Source organism: Pantherophis guttatus, chromosome 2 (assembly GCF_059756535.1).
Source record: "Pantherophis guttatus breed Tessera chromosome 2, ASM5975653v1, whole genome shotgun sequence".
Taxonomy (NCBI): Eukaryota; Metazoa; Chordata; class Lepidosauria; order Squamata; family Colubridae; genus Pantherophis; species Pantherophis guttatus.
In genome coordinates this window covers 21,460,306-21,479,019 of record NC_142064.1, presented here as the reverse complement: position 1 = coordinate 21,479,019, position 18,714 = coordinate 21,460,306, and the positions used below count along the sequence as shown (strand labels likewise).

The 18,714-nt window shown below is 41.0% G+C and overlaps 2 protein-coding genes across 4 annotated transcripts in view; both read left to right on the top strand.

Moving 5' to 3' along the window:
* RANBP3L (RAN binding protein 3 like) overlaps positions 1-9,404 on the top strand; it is a 52,777-nt gene extending 43,373 nt beyond the window's left edge. Inside the window, exon 15 of the mRNA XM_034442390.3 lies at positions 8,939-9,404. Coding sequence (XP_034298281.1) covers positions 8,939-8,982 — 44 coding nt within the window. The 3' untranslated portion in view covers positions 8,983-9,404. The remainder of the gene's footprint in view (positions 1-8,938) is intronic.
* An 8,007-nt stretch (positions 9,405-17,411) lies between these two features.
* NADK2 (NAD kinase 2, mitochondrial) overlaps positions 17,412-18,714 on the top strand; it is a 28,396-nt gene continuing 27,093 nt past the window's right edge. For 2 of the 3 annotated variants that reach the window (XR_004595508.3, XM_034442391.3), the window contains exon 1: positions 17,430-18,157. Coding sequence is in view for 2 of the 3 variants with exons in the window: in XM_034442391.3 (XP_034298282.2) it covers positions 17,720-18,157 (438 nt within the window). In the remaining variant the exon portion in view is untranslated. Of the gene's footprint in view, positions 18,158-18,714 lie in introns of all 3 variants that reach the window. The other variant, XM_034442392.3, reaches the window with a different exon arrangement.

Sequence of the window (18,714 nt, the reverse complement as noted above, 5' to 3'; positions counted from 1 at the left end):
TGTAAGTGTGCATTGCATTACAACCTTTATTATCTTGGCATGTTGTAATTTTTTCTCCATTTATGCTGAGTGTAACGCAACTGAACTTTGTGTCCGTTTGTTTTACTTTGAGAAATGCTGCACAAATGAGATAAAGGGAATTGTGTTCCAGTGCTAAAGTTTAACTTCCTTTTCATTCTCTGTGCATGCACATCTGATTCATTTTGATCTGATCACATTGGAGACAATCTTCTGGAATGTTCTTTGGCATCGGCCTCATTGAAACATCTGGGAGCTGCTCAAGAACAGGAATAAAAAGCTTTCATTTAATAAAGACCTTTGTCCTCTCTTTTTGAGCTTTCTAACAACATTCTAGAAATTTTTTCTCTAAACATCATATCATGTTTGTGTAATAGGACAGCATTTTTTAATGAATTTTCTGTCATAAACATCCTTTGTCTCAAATATATGTGAAACAGTAATCCTTTCATATTTGGGAGGAGAACATCTATCCAAACAACCAATTGTTTTAAACAATATTTTATTTATTAAGCTACTAAATGAGAATTTATTTATTAAACTCTCTTATTAATTATAATGGTCTGAGGCTTCAGTCCTAATAGACTGGAATGGAGACCCACTCATTCTTTTGAAAAGAAGTCCAATCATTCTGGTGGAGAGCTGTTTGGCTGGCTAGAATGTTCCTACTTGTATTTATCTAAATAGAATAGAATAGAATAGAATAGAATAGAATAGAATAGAATAGAATAGAATAGAATAGAATAGAATAGAATAGAATAGAATAGAATAGAATAGAATTCATTATTGGCCAAGTGTGATTGGACACACAAGGAATTTGTCTTTGGTGCATATGCTCTCAGTGTACATAAAAAGAAAAGATATATTTGTCAAGAATCATAAGATACAACACTTAATGATAATCATAGGGTACAAATAAGCAATCAAATCATATTAGGAAACGGTCAATATAAATTGTAAGGATACCAGCAACAAGGTTACAGTCATACAGTCATAAGTGGGAGGAGATGAGTGATAGGAAGGATAAGAAGATTAATAGTAGTGCAGACTTAGTAAATACTTTGACAGTGTTGAGAGAATTATTTGTTTAGCAGAGTGATGGCGTTCAGGGAAAAAACTGTTTCTGCTCCCTGGAAAAAGGTGTGTAAGAGATTGAGATATTCTGAATCAATATTCTTGAATTTAAATCTGAGGTTTTACAAAATCAGATAGAACAAGTTGGCTACTTTTGGGAGTTGGCATTCCACTGGGACAGAAACTGGGGTTCTGTTCTTTGTTGTTTAACTATGTTGAGTCTAATTTGAAGCATTTAAATCCACATGCATGCTATTAATGTCATTTTCAAAAGAAAAAAAGAGTCAATTCGCAGATTTTGGAACACTTCTAAATATTGATGACCTACGGACTTATTTTTAGGAGTAAATTGTATTGACCATGGTAGAATTTACTTCAACATAAACATGAAGATAATTGTTCTGGCACTGTTGTGTCAGTAAGCATGGAGAATTGGGCTTTAGATTTTCAAACGGTAGAGATAGATTGATCTTTCCCAGATTCATGCCGTTCAGATAGATTGGACTAAAACCTGCATTATTCCCAGATGTTTGTAGAAAAATATGAGAGCTATAATCCAACCTTTTGTGGGGATATCAGATTGGGGAATTCACTCTTTTCTTTAATCAATGTCCACTTCAGTCAGTGTTCATACTGAACCATTCCTCCGAAATTCTGTGTGACTTTGCAGAGGAACATAATAAAAGGCTCAAATCTGTTTATCGAGTTGAATGCAATATCCAATCTGTGTGCTGATTTGCAAGTTAAACAATCCATTGACAAGCAAAGGCCCTTGACCCAGATTTGGGAAAAAGAGATAAGGGTTACTGGGCAATGATTGCTAAGTTTACAGTCCTTGGGAATCTTCCACGCTGTGGTGCAACTTCTTTTCTGTTGATGGGCTTCATAAGTATGTGTGCATGGGTGTTCATGCACTCATAAGCACGCACATTTGCAATTGGTGTTCAAGATAAAAAATGATGATTCCTTGAAGTCTGTCAGCTAAACTCTTCTTTCATTTGTCTCCAGGAAATTGCTGACATTATGCTAGCCCCATCTCTTATGAAGGCACTTTGGCAGACCTCCTGACAGTTTCTGCTTCATTTTATTTATTTTGACTTGGTTCACTTCAGTGGTGGGTTCCTCCCGGTTCAGCCTGGTTCAGCCGAGCCGGTAGCGGTGACGATATGACGTCACCGAACCGGTTCTCTTTGTTCGGGAGCTGGGCCCTCCCACCCTCCCCCCACATTATTCTTACATTTTATTTGGCCCCGCCCCCAATCTATTGCTGCCTCCCGAGTCCCAGCTGATCGGCTAGAAGGAAAAAAACTGTTTAAACTCTTGCCGCAGGGCTTCAAAGGGCCGCCCTACAGCTGATCAGTGTTAAAAGGCAGTGTGGTGGTAGACCAGTGCCTCCAAAAACAAATGAGTAGACCGGTGCCTCCAAAAACAAATAGGTAGACCGGTGCCTCCAAAAACAAATAGGTAGACCGGTGCCTCCAAAAACAAATGGGTAGACCGGGGCCTCCAAAAACAAATGGGTAGACCGGGGCCTCCAAAAACAAATGGGTAGACCGGGGCCTCCAAAAACAAATGGGTAGACCGGGGCCTCCAAAAACAAATGGGTAGACCGGGGCCTCCAAAAACAAATGGGTAGACCGGGGCCTCCAAAAACAAATGGGTAGACCGGGGCCTCCAAAAACAAATGGGTAGACCGGGGCCTCCAAAAACAAATGGGTAGACCGGGGCCTCCAAAAACAAATGGGTAGACCGGGGCCTCCAAAAACAAATGGGTAGACCGGGGCCTCCAAAAACAAATGGGTAGACCGGGGCCTCCAAAAACAAATGGGTAGACCGGGGCCTCCAAAAACAAATGGGTAGACCGGGGCCTCCAAAAACAAATGGGTAGACCGGGGCCTCCAAAAACAAATGGGTAGACCGGGGCCTCCAAAAACAAATGAGTAGACCGGTACAGCTCTGCAAGCAGTTAAAAGCCTGGTAGACCAGTACCTCTGCTAAACCCTAAAGAATTGTCACATGACCATCAAGCCATGCCCACAAAATAAGCCACGCCCACAGAACTGGTAGTAAAAACTTTTAGAACCCACCCCTGGTTCACTTCATTCTATTTATTTCATAGAACATAAACTAACAGGGTTGGGGGGACCTTGGAGGTCTTCTAGTCCAACCCCTTCTCAAGTAGGAGACCCTATGTCATTCAGAACAAACGGTTGCCCAATCTCCTCTTGAAAACCTCCAGTGGTGGAGCACCCACAACTTCTGGAGGCAAATTGTTCTCACTGTAAGGAAATTTCTCTATATTTCTAGGTTGGATCTCTCTTTAATCTTCCACCCATTATTCCTTGCCCTACCTTCAGGTGCTTTGGCAAATAGACAAAAGTATGTGCAAATCTCTTCTTAAAAATTTCCAGAGTTGGAAGTGTCATCTTCCATGTAGATTGATTCTGGATTGATCCTTGAAAGATTTGTAGTTCAGTCTTGCTGTTCTTGCTCCCAAGAATTTGCAAAACTCTTTCCTGTCATTCTGAACGGCTAATTTACGTACTGTGACTTTTGCAATGGTGTGACAGGTAGAACTAAGTACAGTAGGTGCTCTTCTCGTCCTGCATGTTCTCTGCATTTCTTGAATTTCTTGTTTGTTGTACTGCTCTGAATGGCACAAGGCCATTGTAATTTTTCCTTTTCTTTTTCAGAAAATTCCACAATGCGCTGACTTATTATGGATAAAAACAGAAGGAGGGAGGGCTATGCATGCTATTTTGCTCCTAAATTAAAGCCAGGTTATAAATCTAACAGACAAATAATTAGGACACATGCTTATTTGCTGAATTGGCTGCATACTCACTTTCTCTTTTAAAAGAAGGATCAGTATTAGATATTGTTTGAGTCTTCCTTCTTTCTGAATATAGTTCTTTCTTTTTTTTTTTTAGCAGCCTGAAGTGATCCATTGCTTAGCTAATCATACATTAGCAGTGGCTTTGAAAAATAGCCTTACATTTTATTCTAGGTCATGATATTGATGCTGGCTGTTCATTAGCTGATTTGATTGATCAGAACTTAGAGGATTTCGCCTAAAACAGCTTCCATTGTGATCGATGCGTCTGATTGTTACAACAAAAAGAACGGGTCACAACATCCTACAGACTAGTTGATTTATTGTGGCATAATCTGTATCAGACTAGAAGCTAATTTTATCAGTTGAGCAGGATGCCGTCTTCGTGTGATCATCAAATATTTTTTTGCCTTAAAATGTACAGTATTTATTGTTATAATAATTATGTTATTTTTAAATGCTAATATATGAATGAACATCTTTGGAACAACTAGCAGGAGAGCATATTCACAATATTCTCCTTCAAGAATTATTTTTTTCCAACTGGAAAGTTTTGAACCACCTCCAGGGATTGATTCAAGAAATGCCCACGTTCCAGAAGGAACTATTTTCTTTGTTAAAATTCTTTTGAAGGCATCACCATTTTATTTATTTTTATGAAATATACGTATGATTACAGCATAGGTCATGTGAATAAGCCATGGAGAAGATAATATAGACCAGTGATAGCTAACCTTTTTGCCATCGCGTGCCAGGAGTGGGGGGAGTGCGGGGGGGAGGTCACAAGTGTGTGCCCACACCCATAATTCTGTGCCCCACCCCGCGCATGTGCGCATGACCCCCCCCGCTCCCGGCACACAATGGCCCGGTGGGCCCATTTTTCTCTCTCCCCAGGCTCCAGAGCCTTTCTAGGAGTCTGGGGAGGGCAAAAACAGCCTTTCCCACTCCCCAGAGGCGCCCCGGAGGCCCTCCAGAGGCCAAAAATGGCCCGTTTGCCAACTTCCGGTGGGACCAGAAGGCCCATTTTTTGCTCTCCCCTGGGTCCAGAGCCTTTCTAGGAACCTGGGGAGGGCGAAAACGGCATTCCCCCACCCCCCCTGGAGGCCCTCCAGAGGCCAAAAACGGCCCATTTGCCAACTTCCTCTGGGACTCACCAGTTGGCAAATGGGCCATTTCCGGCCTCCGGAGGGCCTCCAGTGGGGTGGGGAATGCCATTTTCGCCCTCCCCAGACTCTTAGAAAGGCTCTGGAGCCTGGAGAGAGAGAAAAACAGGCCTTCCCCACCACCACCCTCGAGGCTCTCCAGAGGCAGGAAACAGCCTGTTTCCCTACTTCTGGTGAGCCCAGAAGGCATGCCCACTGATATGGCTACGCGTGCCACCTGTGGCATGCATGCCATAGGTTCGCCATCACGGATATAGACTATAGGCTCTCTCCCAAAGGGGCATGAATATAGGCCAACCACAGATTCTTTATTGCCACACATCATATCTATCGTAGACAAAGGCAAGATGGCAAACTTCAGCTTCTCTGTATCATTCAGTGTCAGTCATCCTTGCTTTCCAGCCTTAATTTTTGCTTAGGCTCACTTGATTTTTTTCTTTTAATGGTTCACCAAGCATTATTAGACAATGGGAGTCAGAGTGACCCAAATCCAATGCTTTGATTTGAAATATTATCAATTCCTCCCTTCCCCAAAAAAGGCAAAGGGAAGCAATGATAACAGACGACAATAAAAAGTAGTTTACTAGGGTTGGCATGGAATAAGCCCATTCAAATTCCTTCTTGATGAAATGGCAGTTTTATGACTCCACAACTGCCATTTTATATGAGCACTCACATTGTGCTCTCAAAGCCTAAATGTGGCCATCAGGTACTGTATATAAAGGCCTCTTGGTGTCCTCTGGTTTGTTGAGAATGACGTAACCCACATACCAAGACTGAGCTTGCCATTTGTGAACATTGGTCCAGGCTAGGCTTTCTGGCTACGGTTAAAATAAAAATCCTAGCAGCTGGTAATGTCAGCCGTACTAGATCAGGTAGTATGGGAACTGGAGATAGAATCCAGAAATTAGGTTCACAGAAGAGCTGCTGGATGGATTCTCGTTATTTCTGCTAGCAAAGTATTACAGTTTCTGGCAATTAGCAAATTCACACCAGGCCCATTTTAAACCTTTTGACTGGAACCTCATTCTGGCCAAGTAAGCTAAATCTATACTCCTAACCTATACAGCAGAGGTGTCAAACTCAAGACCCAGGGGCCGGATCTGACCCACAGGGTGCTTAGATCTGACCCGCGGATCTGGAAACAGCAAAGGACTGGCCCATGGTGCCTCTGCCAACAGAAACGGAGCTCAGGAGGGCCGCACGCAGGTTGCAGGAGGCTGTAGCAGCCGAAAACGGAGCTCGGGAGCCCGTTTTTGCTGGCAGAGCGCTCAGGCCACCACAGGCACCACCAACCCGAGTGATGTCAAATTGGCCATGCCCACCCTGGCCACACCCACTCCAGCCCCTCGAGGTCAAAAACAACCTCGATGCGGCCCCCAATGAAATCGAGTTTGACACCCCTGCTATACAGTATCATTGGATATGGTGGGATCTCAAGAAAGAGCTATTCATCTCTTTGAATTTAATGCAGACATTTTCTATGAGTATCCATAAAGACTACTGTAACTTTCATTAAAAAGCAAAGGTTTCCCTGAAACAAAGTACACTGCGCTTGACTATATGGCGATGTCCATCTTGACAGCAATATGGAAATGGATCATATATTTTTCTTTCATTGCTAGAAGTTCCCACAGAAAAATCAGTCAGGCATTTAGTTGCAAAACACCCTTCCTAAAAATGTATAAACAATCATCCTTCACTTCATTTAATGCTAGTGGTATTCAGAAGTCAAATTTTCCTCAAGATAAATATTCAATTGTGCCATGAACTTGAAAAGGATTGTGGTTGTTTCTCTGTAATTATTATTTATAGCATTATGAGAACAAGCATAGTTTCACCCTTTGCTGGCATGGCTCTCTCCTCTTGTGACTCAAAATCTGAAAGCTCTATTTCCCTGTTGGATTAAACACATTTTTGTATGTTGTCTGAAGCTTAAACTGAGATCTTACCTATCGATAGTTAAATGCTATTCCCAAAAAATGTAGCATGGTGTTGCCTTGTTTCATAGTTATAATTAACTATTGTTTGCCTAGGTTGGTACCTTTAAGCAGGGCATGGTTAATTAAGGCAGTCTTGGTTGGATTTTGATAATGTATTTGCATGGAAAACAAATTACAAATGTGATGCCTTTAAATCATGGGTGCCAAAGTCTTAGTGTAACATTGCCGTCACGTGATGTTTTGTGATGTTTTTCCCCTTCGCGGAGTGGGTGTGGCCTGGGGTGGGCATGGCCTGCATGTCATGTGACGCAGCCAGCCAGTGGGCCGCCAGTTTGACACCCTTGCTTTAGATAAATAGCAAGAGAGAGAGAGAAAGAGGGAGAGGGAGAGAGAGAGAGAGCATATGAACACACACACTACATTTTGGCTTGGTGTCTTTGTCTGGCACTTGATCCCTATCAATAAAGAACAGAAATGGAATCTCCCAAACTTTTCACAGCTGACCCAGAGATATGGTCCATTTGACCTCATTTTGCAATGCTTCTTGACGCCTCAGGAATTATTTCATTTTTACTTTTTAATCACCAGAATTGAAGCACAGGTTCTATTTCTCATGTGCCAGGTTTAAGTAGCTAGCCACCAAGTAAGATACCTCTGGAAGATGGATGGTACAGCAGGAAACAGGTGTTGCTTTCCCAAAGCAAGAGGCAGGGCTAGAATGCAAAGACCTCGAAGGCTTCCGAGGAAGGAATTTGAGATCTCCAACTTCTACCCAATGGACTTAAGAGTAGGTGGGCTATTTACTACAACACCAACTGATATATTTCATTGGGTATGGACAGAATATGCTAAAGGCCATGCAGTTATCTAGATGAGGGACAAATAATTCTCTAAGGAATTCCCTCTTTACAATAAAATGAGACTTTAGCTTAGGAAAAAGTTGTATCTGTTCCTATTGCTGAAGATGGCCCCAGCTTAACTCAAACCCAACTGGACAGAAGTTTTTGACATTTGGTTGAAAACTTCTTAAGATACACACACACACATGTATATTAATCAGAGTCCATTTTTAATACATAGCAGAAAAAAGTCTTGAAAGTTAACAAGGTTGATACTGTATGATGCAAAGCTATTACAGAATTTAATTGTTTTACTTCGGATAGCACGAAGGTAACAAAGAAATTAAATAAAATAAAATTTTTATTTTTCTGACCCAAAATAGGTTCCCAAACAGCTAATGATTATTTGGGGCTTGTCTTAAAAAATATATTGGGGAAAAGTGAAGCCAGGGAGATTTGGCTATATAAATGATACTATTTAGTCTGGGGTGGGGGTGGGAACCGTTGGTAAAAATTTACTACTAATTACTTCTGTTAAATTAAACATTCTATCATGAAGGTGTTGAGAACAAAGGAAAAAGAACATTTTGCTCTTGTTCCCAAATGTTTATTAATCTTACTTTATTAATTTATATCGCCCTTTCTGCTCAAAACAAAACTTAACGAGGACCAAAATAAGCATTTAAAAATGGCTAGGTGGGTGAAGTGTCATATTATTTGCCCATCATGTTTTACAAATAATGACTGAATGTGACAAGTGTAACAAGTCCGAAGTTTTAAGGATTAAAAAAAAAAAAGAATTTAAAGAATTTTTAGCCTGATTAAGGCACCAGGCTAGAAACTAGGAGATCCTGAGTTCAAGTCCTGTCTTATCCATGAAGGCCAGCTTTGAGCAAATTACTGTCCTCAGCTCATAGGATTGTTGTTGTGGGGAAAATAGGTGGGAGGAAGGCGTACTGAATGTTTGCCAAATTGAGTTACTTGTAAAACTAACGAAGGTGGAATACAAATAAATAACTGTTGGTTTGCTTAATGCAATTAAGTAAGGCTTTACAAACTCTCTTCCAGAACATTCTCCATGGATTCGCAGACAACCTGTGGTCTGTTCCTGACAACTCACTACATCCCATTAAAAGGACATTAGAGACACTATGTTGGAATGAAGACACCACACAGGATGTGGTATATGATTAAGGAACAAAGCAAAGAATATGTGAAAGAAGCACTTTAAAGGTTCCCGACATCAGTACCTATAACAGGAATCCAAAATCGGCCTCAGTTCTTTTCGAATTATTCAGAAGTAGTAGTTTTCAGTTCAGTTTGGGGATGAACAGCTTTAAGAACTGTTTTAAAGAAAATAGTAATTCTGAACCATGATGGTATTCATCCTTTACAAATGATTGCTCCATCTACTTAGAGCAGTAATTATTTACAAAGCATGTGTATGTATGTGTATATGTACGTGTGTGTACAGTATAAAATATTAATCTATTTTAGGTCTATTATTAAACTTGCATTAATCTTCATAGCTTAATATTTTAAGCTGATATTTGCATCTCCCCAGTTCTACTCAATGAATGCAGTTTTGAACATAAACAAAAATTTTGCAGACAGATAGGTAATACAAGCTTTCCCAGACCTGCTGTTTGCATGCGAGTTGGATTCATAAATGCAAACAACTTCCCCCACCCCACCCCCCCAAAAACAGATTTTTATATCATCCCAGGAAAATTACACCAAGGGTCATCACTTCATTGCTATTCTTTCCGCTAGCAGGTTGCACTGATCTGGGAGCACATTTCTTTCAATCGCCACCACATTGTCTGGCCGCAAAGTTAGCATTTCTTCTGGAGTGATGGTTAGACGGTTTCTCATTGGCAGCGGCGAATTTTTATGTCTGGGAGATTAGCTGGCTGGAGGGAATGCTGGATAGTTGGGAAAGAGCTCTCAGGAAGGAAAAGCATGAGACTGTTTCAGAGGATTTGGGGAATAAAGCCAGTGGCTGCATAGAAGAAGTAGGCAAAGACTGGATTGGTGGGTTTTGTTTTGTTTTTTCGTGCCTTCAAGTCACTGTTGACACTTGGCAACTGTCTAGATCAGGGGTGTCACATGACATATCGGGACTTTTTTCCTTTTCGCTAAACTAGGCATGGGCGTGGTCAGCGCATGACGCATCCGGCCCGCAAACTGGGAGTTTGACAGCCCTGGTCTAGATTAATCCCTGTAGTTTTCTTGGCAAGAATTCAGAAGTGGCTTGTCTCCTTCTGAAAGTGACTGGCCCAAGGTCACCCACCTGGCTTTGTGCCTAAGGCAGAAGTAGAACTCATGGTCCACTATGCCTCAGAAAATTGTACTTTATATATGGGTCATAGTTCCTTGATTTATTTTAAAACCATGGTTAAAACATGATGGCACCATGTTATCACAAAACTCACAAAATAGTGAGACAAAATTTATGTTTGCAGATGCTACACTGATTCAGAATGTCCTATTTATTTTTGGAATGAGTATCTGCTTTGTGTCTTTCAAGTTTAAGCCAAATAATTCATTCATTTTCTTTGTAATCACATCTTCCTTTAGTACATCTTTAACTTCCTTGTTATCCAACAGTCTGTCTGCCTCCTTTTCTGATTTCCAGTTCATAATATTTTTAAAGAATGGAGTCCTTCATCTTAATTATTATGGTACTCTAATGATTCTTGAATATGAGTACATTTTCCCTCTTTTATTTTGCCAACTTCCTGTCTTTTTATCTTTTCATTTGGACAATCATCCATTATTTTAGGATTATGCCTCCAGCAGATACTAAGTTTACTGTAGATTGAAGATTAATTTCTCTTGTATGCCTTAAAAGATGTGACAGAAAAGTTTCTGAGATCTTGCTAACGATTTTGTGACATATGTTACTGCCAAAGATGATAAGTTTTATTAACTACTAAAAGCTAGTACGTTTGCTAAGGGTGTATCTCTCAAAACAGTACACTTAGCAGTCCAAAGAGTATTTCCAAAGTTAACAGGTGGTATCAATGAATTCATCAATTGTGGATGGAAAAGAAATCATTTTAAAGGAGAAAAACATGCTGTTATTTCCCATATTTATATAAGTATGATTGAATATTATACAATTTCTGTGGGCTGTATGATGTAATCCTTTGAATATTTATTTGGAACTAAATCCTACTATATTCAGCAGTTCTTAGCCAACTATCAAGCAGATGTAGGATTAAGCCTAATAATATCATATTAAGCCTATTAATATACAGCTTCCAATCTCTCCTACATCACTTTTTTCTTTTTTCTTTTCATAGACTGTTTCAACACCTTTTATCATTCTTAGTCTCAGAGGAAGGCAATGGCAATACTTCCGCATTACTTACAAGAAAAATGTATAGATCTTTCCCTGCTGAGCTTGTCTTGAGGCTTTATCTTTTGAGAAAAATCCTATTAAAATTGTCTTTTCTTGAAAGGAACATACTTATGCTATTTAGCCTCCAGCTTGGGTTCTTGAATACTAAATGCCTACTAAATATGTCTTACCCCTCCCTCCTCTTCCTCCTAAGGGATGTATGTGCTAGGCAAATAAGGACTATTGTGAATCCTTTAATAATCTATGAGGCCCAATATTTCTCCAGATCTAAAGAATGCTGCCACAAAATTGTACAAATCTGCTTAAAGATCCATAAAGGTGCCCTTGAGCAGAACTTGGCTCCTGGTGAATGCATCCATGCAGCTTTCTTAGCAATGTTATGGAAGTGATTTGCCATTGACCCCTTCTGGGATATTTTTTTTTCAATTTCCCAGTCTAGCCAACAGCCCCAGAATCCTTTGTTGGTACCCCATCCAAATATGAACCAGGGCTGATCTGGCAGAAAGGGCTGCCATCTGCTGAAGTTAAATTAATCCAGAAAATTCATAAAGTTGCACTGCCAAGAGCAGCATTTTTTATTCATTCAGAAGAGATACTTCAGGATACCTAGGACAACTTCTCTGCGAAGTAGCTTCTTCATCGTATCTGAATGATGAAGGGAACCTGAGGGAATCTGAAGTCCCTCTTGTTAAGGTTACAAGAAGTTATAGCAGATTACAGAAAAGAAGTGCTTAAAAACTGGGATCTCATAACTAGATATAATTCCACCAAAATTATTGAAGCTCTGTTACTCAGTGGCCTTGGTGGGATTTTGATGCTTTTCACTGGAATGTTAAAAGGCAGCATTGTAGCATTACGTTGCAAGTTTGCATGCCCAATGTCACAGCGTAGGCAGAAAAAGGGCAGAGCTTGTACCACAATTTCATAATGATGCTTTGGTCAGTCTGACCCACTTGGATCCCATGGACGTTGTGGTTCTCATTTACATTTGAAGATATTATACATGTAAACTAATGAAATATTTGACAGGCAACTCTGTGACAGTGATCATGTTTGGCAACAATGAAATAACCTCAGTCTCTGAAAGCACTCAACTCCGTTGATAATCTCCAACTAATAAAAGAATAGCATCATTAGACTGTAAAAATAAATTCAGAACCTATCGATGGAATTTGTTGATTTTACAACTATGCCCTTTCTACCAAGAGAATGGCTAACTCTCTACTTCTAAGACAACAAGTTTCCTGTTTTTTAAAATATAAAATAGGTGCATTAAGTTGGAGGCACCTCCTTTACCAACCCACCCAACATAAAAATAAAGTTTAAAAAGGGCTCCTTCCAGGTACAGGAAGTTACCACCCACCCCTCTCCTAGGAAAATGAGATATTTTAGGAAATATTAAAAGGGTAGAATAAAAGAGAGGCAGAAACTCACACACACACCCCTCCACCTTTGCCAATGGGCCATTAAGGCCTGGGCCAGACTATTCTACATAACAAAGATCTACATAACAAAGAACGGGCCTGGTAGCTCAGCAGACTAAAAGCATTGTGATTAACACCAGCTGTCTGCAATTACTGTAAGTTCGAATCTCACCAGACTCAAGGTTGACTCAGCCTTCCATCCTTTCTAAAGTAGGTTAAATGAGGACCCAGTTTGTGGGGGCAATAAGCTGACTTTGTATAAATACACAGAAGTATGAAGGCTATTGCTTAACGCATTGTAAGCCGCCCTGAGTCTCTGGAGAAGGGCAGCATATAAATCAAGAAAATTTTTTTTAAAAAAAGATCTACCTCCTTCAGGCACAGCCATAGTAGGAGTTGCCCAAATCCCTTTCATTACATCATCACCCAGCAAGAGTCAACCAAGCCTGGGACTCAAAAGACAACCTACAAAGTTACACCTGCATGGCCCCATGGGAGTCTGACAACCAATCAGAACACAAGCTCAAATTCAAAACCCAACAGAGGGATAAAACCCAGGCAATCTCAGCATCTCTGCCCTTTTTGCCCAGGATCTCAAGCCATGTGATCCTGTTCATCAATAAACCTTCTTTCCAAGCAACTTCTATGAATCCAGTGTCTTTTTCCCCACTTGGAACTGAACCCAGATGGACATTTCTTCCAACAGAGGGAAGTCACTGTTAAACCCCTTGCCATCCTTGGAAACTCTGAACAAGTTTTTGTTTTGTTTTTTTTAAGTCCTTGGATACTAAAAGACCTGTGTACTATATCTTAAATCAACTTTTTCCAACCTATCCTCTTCTAAATCCATTTTTTTCAAACTTGGCACATTTCAGATGTGTGGACTTTTAACTCCCAGAATTTTTCCAGAAGTTTGAAAACAGTGCTCTAAATTTACTGGACTTCAATTCTCATAATTTTGCCATCCATGTCAGTTACAAATGCACCCATAATAAGCAAGTAAGTTCCAGAACAAAGTTTGAACACATTACCAAATGGGTAAGTTATTAAATACTGCTTATCTGTTTGTAAAGTGCAACAGTCAATTATTTAGCAACTGATGGTACTGAGAATGAGTCCCACCGATTGTCTTTCTCTTTGATCTATTGCTCCACTATAATCTAGTCCAATTCAAGGTCTTTTAGTTGAGCAAAATGTCTTAAAATAAATGTTCTAAAAACATAGGGACGTTACAAATTTCAGCTCCTTCAGTTATAATGATGCACTGTCACAGGTATAATTTTGATGGCTGCTAACTATAATTCCCAATAAGGTTATGATGAGTCTTCTTTTTCTAAAATTCACATAATAGCATTTATTCCTGTGGGAGGAAATGTATTGATTACACAATCAAGATCCTGGGTAATCTTACTTTGAATTACAGACTGCAAGATCCAAAATACTATGGATGATGGTCCATATGATGATGGTCCATAGAATGATGGTCTTGTATTGTTTTTAAAATGAAAGTGGTTTTTTTTTTCTAAAAGTAGCACTTTGGCTCACTATTCAGAGAGAAAAATTTTAAAAATCCCACATTTTGCACTTTAAGATGAGTAGTGTTATTATTAAAAGCTTGGACCTCAGAGATCGAAATTTAAATTATGGTATTTACTCAGTAACATTGGGCTAATAAATCTAAGTCACACCATCCCATCCTACATGGATATTGTGGAAATAAAATTAAGAGAGATCCCTTGCCAGTCTCCTTGAGCTCTCTGAGGAAAAAGCAGGATATATAATAATGATGATGTAAATCTTTAAGCATAAAATGTGTACAGTGATCTAAATTGACCTTAATAGATTTCAAAAGATTTTCAGATACATGTTAAAATTATTAAAAATAATTTTAGCTGTTGAAGGATGTACAAATAAGCTATTTCTGTTGCCTGTAAATACAAATACTTTTACTCCTATTTTATTAAATGGGGAAAACACTATGAAAAGGGCATATGACTTTGATAGAATCAATATTTATCCTTTATATTCTTGTATTTTATATAATGTATTATTACTGCACTATCATGTAGATTCAAAAAACCTAAAGTGTATTCTTTCTTATATAACCGCTTATATATGTATTTCATATATAGGTGCTTTAAATATTACTGTGTACTAAATAGAGCAAGAAATAAAATTTCCTGTATTTATTGGCTTTTAATCTTAGTGGATCATTTGCACTTTCTTCCTCAGTGCATATTTACCAAATTTATTTAATCATAAATGAATCTAAAATGAATCTTGACTTTGCACCAATAAATATCTTTTAACTTCAACATATGCACATTTTCTATGAATTACAATGAGTTAACATCAACCTATGTACGTTTCCTTTCCTCTGCATAATTGTATTTAACCTTTATGTATGGCAGTATTTCAGTGATGCCTCAAAATCTGTAAGACGTAAACATGTGTACAAACTAAAAAATATTTATTTTATACCATAAACTTTAAATTAAATAGGTTCTCACATGAGGCCCTGGTTCAGTTATTACGCACTAATTAGGAGCAACTCAATATTTACCTGCCAGCAATTTTATATCTTAATTTTTTGAAGTTCGGTAATGGACACTTTGAATTTGCTTTAACGAGTACAAAGCGTTGCCAATCAGAACCATCTCTTAAACAGCCTCCTGGGACTATTGAGTGTATAGCACATTTAGTTTAGTGTAGTTTAGTGTGTAGCACTTATTTTTCTTTAATTTATCAAATTTCTGGATAAACATTCATCAACTACCTTTCTGCAGTAAGTAGAAAGCATATAGTGTAAAGAAAATATTGCTCATAAGTAAGACAATTTGGCTTATTTGTATTATATTGTAATACAGGTTATTGGATTATCCAGTTAGCATACCTTTGCCAAGGTCCTGTAGGAGGAGAGCGTACTGTGGTAGCCAAAAATCAGAAAGGGTTTGTTACCAACAAATGTCAAAGCATTTCAGTCTTGAAGAAAATTCTATTGCAGATCCCAAAGGGACTATTTGGGGGGAAAAGAAAAGCTGCATGGTTGAAAGATTGCAGAATCATCAAAGGGGTTTTGGGCTATCTCAAAAGATCTAAACAAACACAGCCGGGTTTTAACCCATTTCAGGTACTTGCAGCCCATCTCATTTGTAATCAACATAACCAGTAACCCTTTCTCCTCCCCCTGACTAATTGAAATCCTAGATCATTCTGTGCATCCTAGATCAGTCTGTGCATCTGTGGTGTACAAGCCTTTTAAGAAAATTTGCTAGGCTGAAAAGGAAAATAAGTCTTGATAGTACAGAGCCTTGATAGTACAGTGGTCTAAGCACCCTGTTATTAACACAGCTGCCTGCAATTACTGCTGGTTCGAATCTCTCCAAGGCTCAAGGTTGACTCAGCCTTCCATCCTTTCTAAGGTAGGTGAAATGAGGACCCAGTTTGTGGAGGCAATAAGCTGACTTTGTATAAATATACAAAAGTATGAAGGCAATTGCTTAACGCATTGTAAGCCGCCCTGAGTCTCCGGAGAAGGGCGGCATATAAATCAATTTTTTTAAAAAAAGTCTCTGAAATGATGAAAGAAGTGATTTTAGTGATGCAGTGGATAGGGTGGGGATTCAGTGGGAAAACAAATACATTGCACATATAAATACTAGTTAACTGCATTTCTCAACTCCAAGTACACCAGCAGAAAATCTTCTCTGAAATCCTAAAGGGCCACTGGTCAATCAGCATAAACTAAGAATGCTGGATTAGATACACCCATGGCCAGATTCAATATAAACCAGTTTCCTTCATTGAAAATTGGCATTGTGTGTGTCCTGTGACTTGGGAATTTAAAAGATCCGGATGTTTTTTATAATGATTTTAAATGCATTGTGCGCCGCCCTGAGTCTTCAGAGAGGGGCGGCATACAAATTGAATTAATAAATAAATAATAAATTTATATGCGTACACAATACTAATAAAAATACAGCAAATCTAAAAACGTGCCTGAGGTTTTTTTTTTATGGCTTCTTGAAGAGCCAAGTGCTTCTGTGGATTCCTCTATGCTCCCAGTATCTTCCAGGATATGTTCCAATTCAATGCCTCTATCATTTAAATAGCCTTCCCAACAGAGAGTTCATTTGTGATTTAAAAAGCAACTTGTTATGCTTGAATGGAACCTCCTATAGGGAGTTTAGTAGCTCCACTTAGGAGTGCAAATATTAAAAGAGGGTTGGAAATGGATTTTAATTGACAAAAGCAAACAAGTTTTCATCTTGGGGATAGTCTAGTTTTTTGGATATTTCGCAATCAACTACCTTGGGAAGAATATATTAAGGCTATGCATTTCATTAGTACATAAACATGAGTCCTGCCAACAGACACACAGACTCAAAGATGGGTCTTGCGGAATTAAGACCCCACTCCATGCAGTTTCTTCCCTGAAAACCGTTGGGAATGCAGTTCACTACGATTAAAACGGGATTGAAGGTACGGAAAGCCGAACGACGCGCTAAAAGAGCGCACAAAAGCCGCGGGGAGAGAGAGAGAGAGAGAGAGAGAGAGAGAGAGAGAGAGAGAGATCTTTCCTTTCCCGATTGGTCAAACGCCCGCACAGGCGCAGAAGGCAAAATGACAGTCTGCGGACGAGTAGGAACGGGACGTTCCGATGGGAGGGGAGGGGGAAAGGGAAAAGTCGGTGAGATAGGGGAGGGGCTTGAGCCGCGCGTGCGCAGAGCGTGCCTTGCTGTTTTTCCCCGCCCCGCCTCCCGCCCCCACCGCGGGTTTGGAGCGCTCTAGTCGAGCGCGCACGCAGCCACCTGTGCGCGCGGGTGTCAAGTGGCACGCAGGAGGGAAGGCGTGTGCGCGTAGGGACGCTGCCTCCGCCGCGGGAGCACGAGCCGCGCCGTTGAGGCGCAAAAAAAAAAAAAAAAAACCAAACAAAAAAAAAAAACCACCAACCGTGAGGGAAGGTCGCCGCTCCGTTCTTTTCGCCTTCTCACTATAAGGCAGCCTTCGGCAGCGGCGGTGGCTCCCGGACCCGGAGGACTCTCCCGAGCCCGGGCTATGACCTGCCTCCCAAGCTACCTGAGTGGCGGCAATCCCGGGGCCACCCTCCGCGCCTTGCTCAAATCTTTACCGCAGCAACCGCCGCCAAGGAGGCAGCTCGCCGTCCCGCGCGTCCGCTTGGCTGAGCCCGCGGCTTCTTTCGCCGCCGCCGCCACAGCTGGGCTCCCCCTGCGTTGTCTGGCACTGGCGGGAGAAGAGCCGTCGTCGTCGTCTTCCTCGTCGCCGCCGCCGCCGCCCTCCTTTCCCCTTCCCTCTCCTTCCCCTTCGCGGCGGCGCCTCGGCTGTGGTGGCGGCGGCCGCTCCAGCTTGTCCTCCAAGGCCGGCAGCGGCTTCCGCCCATCCCGGGTGGTGGTGGTGGCCAAGACGACCCGTTACGAGTTCGAGCAGCAGCGGTACCGCTATGCGGGGCTCTCCGAGGAGGATCTCAAGCAGCTGGTGAGCGGCGGCTGAGGCGCCTCGGGTGGGTTCGTCCTGTCCCCCCACCCACAACGGGGAAAGGAGACGGAGGAGCCTAGAGGCGGGTGGGGTGGGGGGAGTGCAGGTGTGGCGGTGGGGGGGCCTCTTTAACAGTAACATAGTTGGAAGGGACCTTGGAGGTCATCTAGTCCAACCCCCTGCTCACGCAGGAGACCTGTACTAGGGATTCGAACCGCCGAACTGCCGACCTTTCTTCTCCCCCCCCCTCCACCAGGTATCCCAGGCGATGTGGTTGGGGGGCCCCCGAGGGAGACGTCCTGCAACATACCTGGCCGGCCTCAGGCTATAGGAAGGCTTTCATTTAAAAGCTTCCCAGACCTGGTCCTTTGCACCGTTTGAAAACTTAAGAGAAACGTAACAATCTCTGGTTGGTCTGTGTGTCTCTTTTTTTTTTTCTGGCAGGGATCTTGTAGCAGGACAAAAAAAAAAAAAAAAAAAGGAAGGGCTTGATAATGTCTGCATATTATGCACGCACGTGGAGCAGCTATTTTAATAAAGGTTTGATCTGAGTTCTG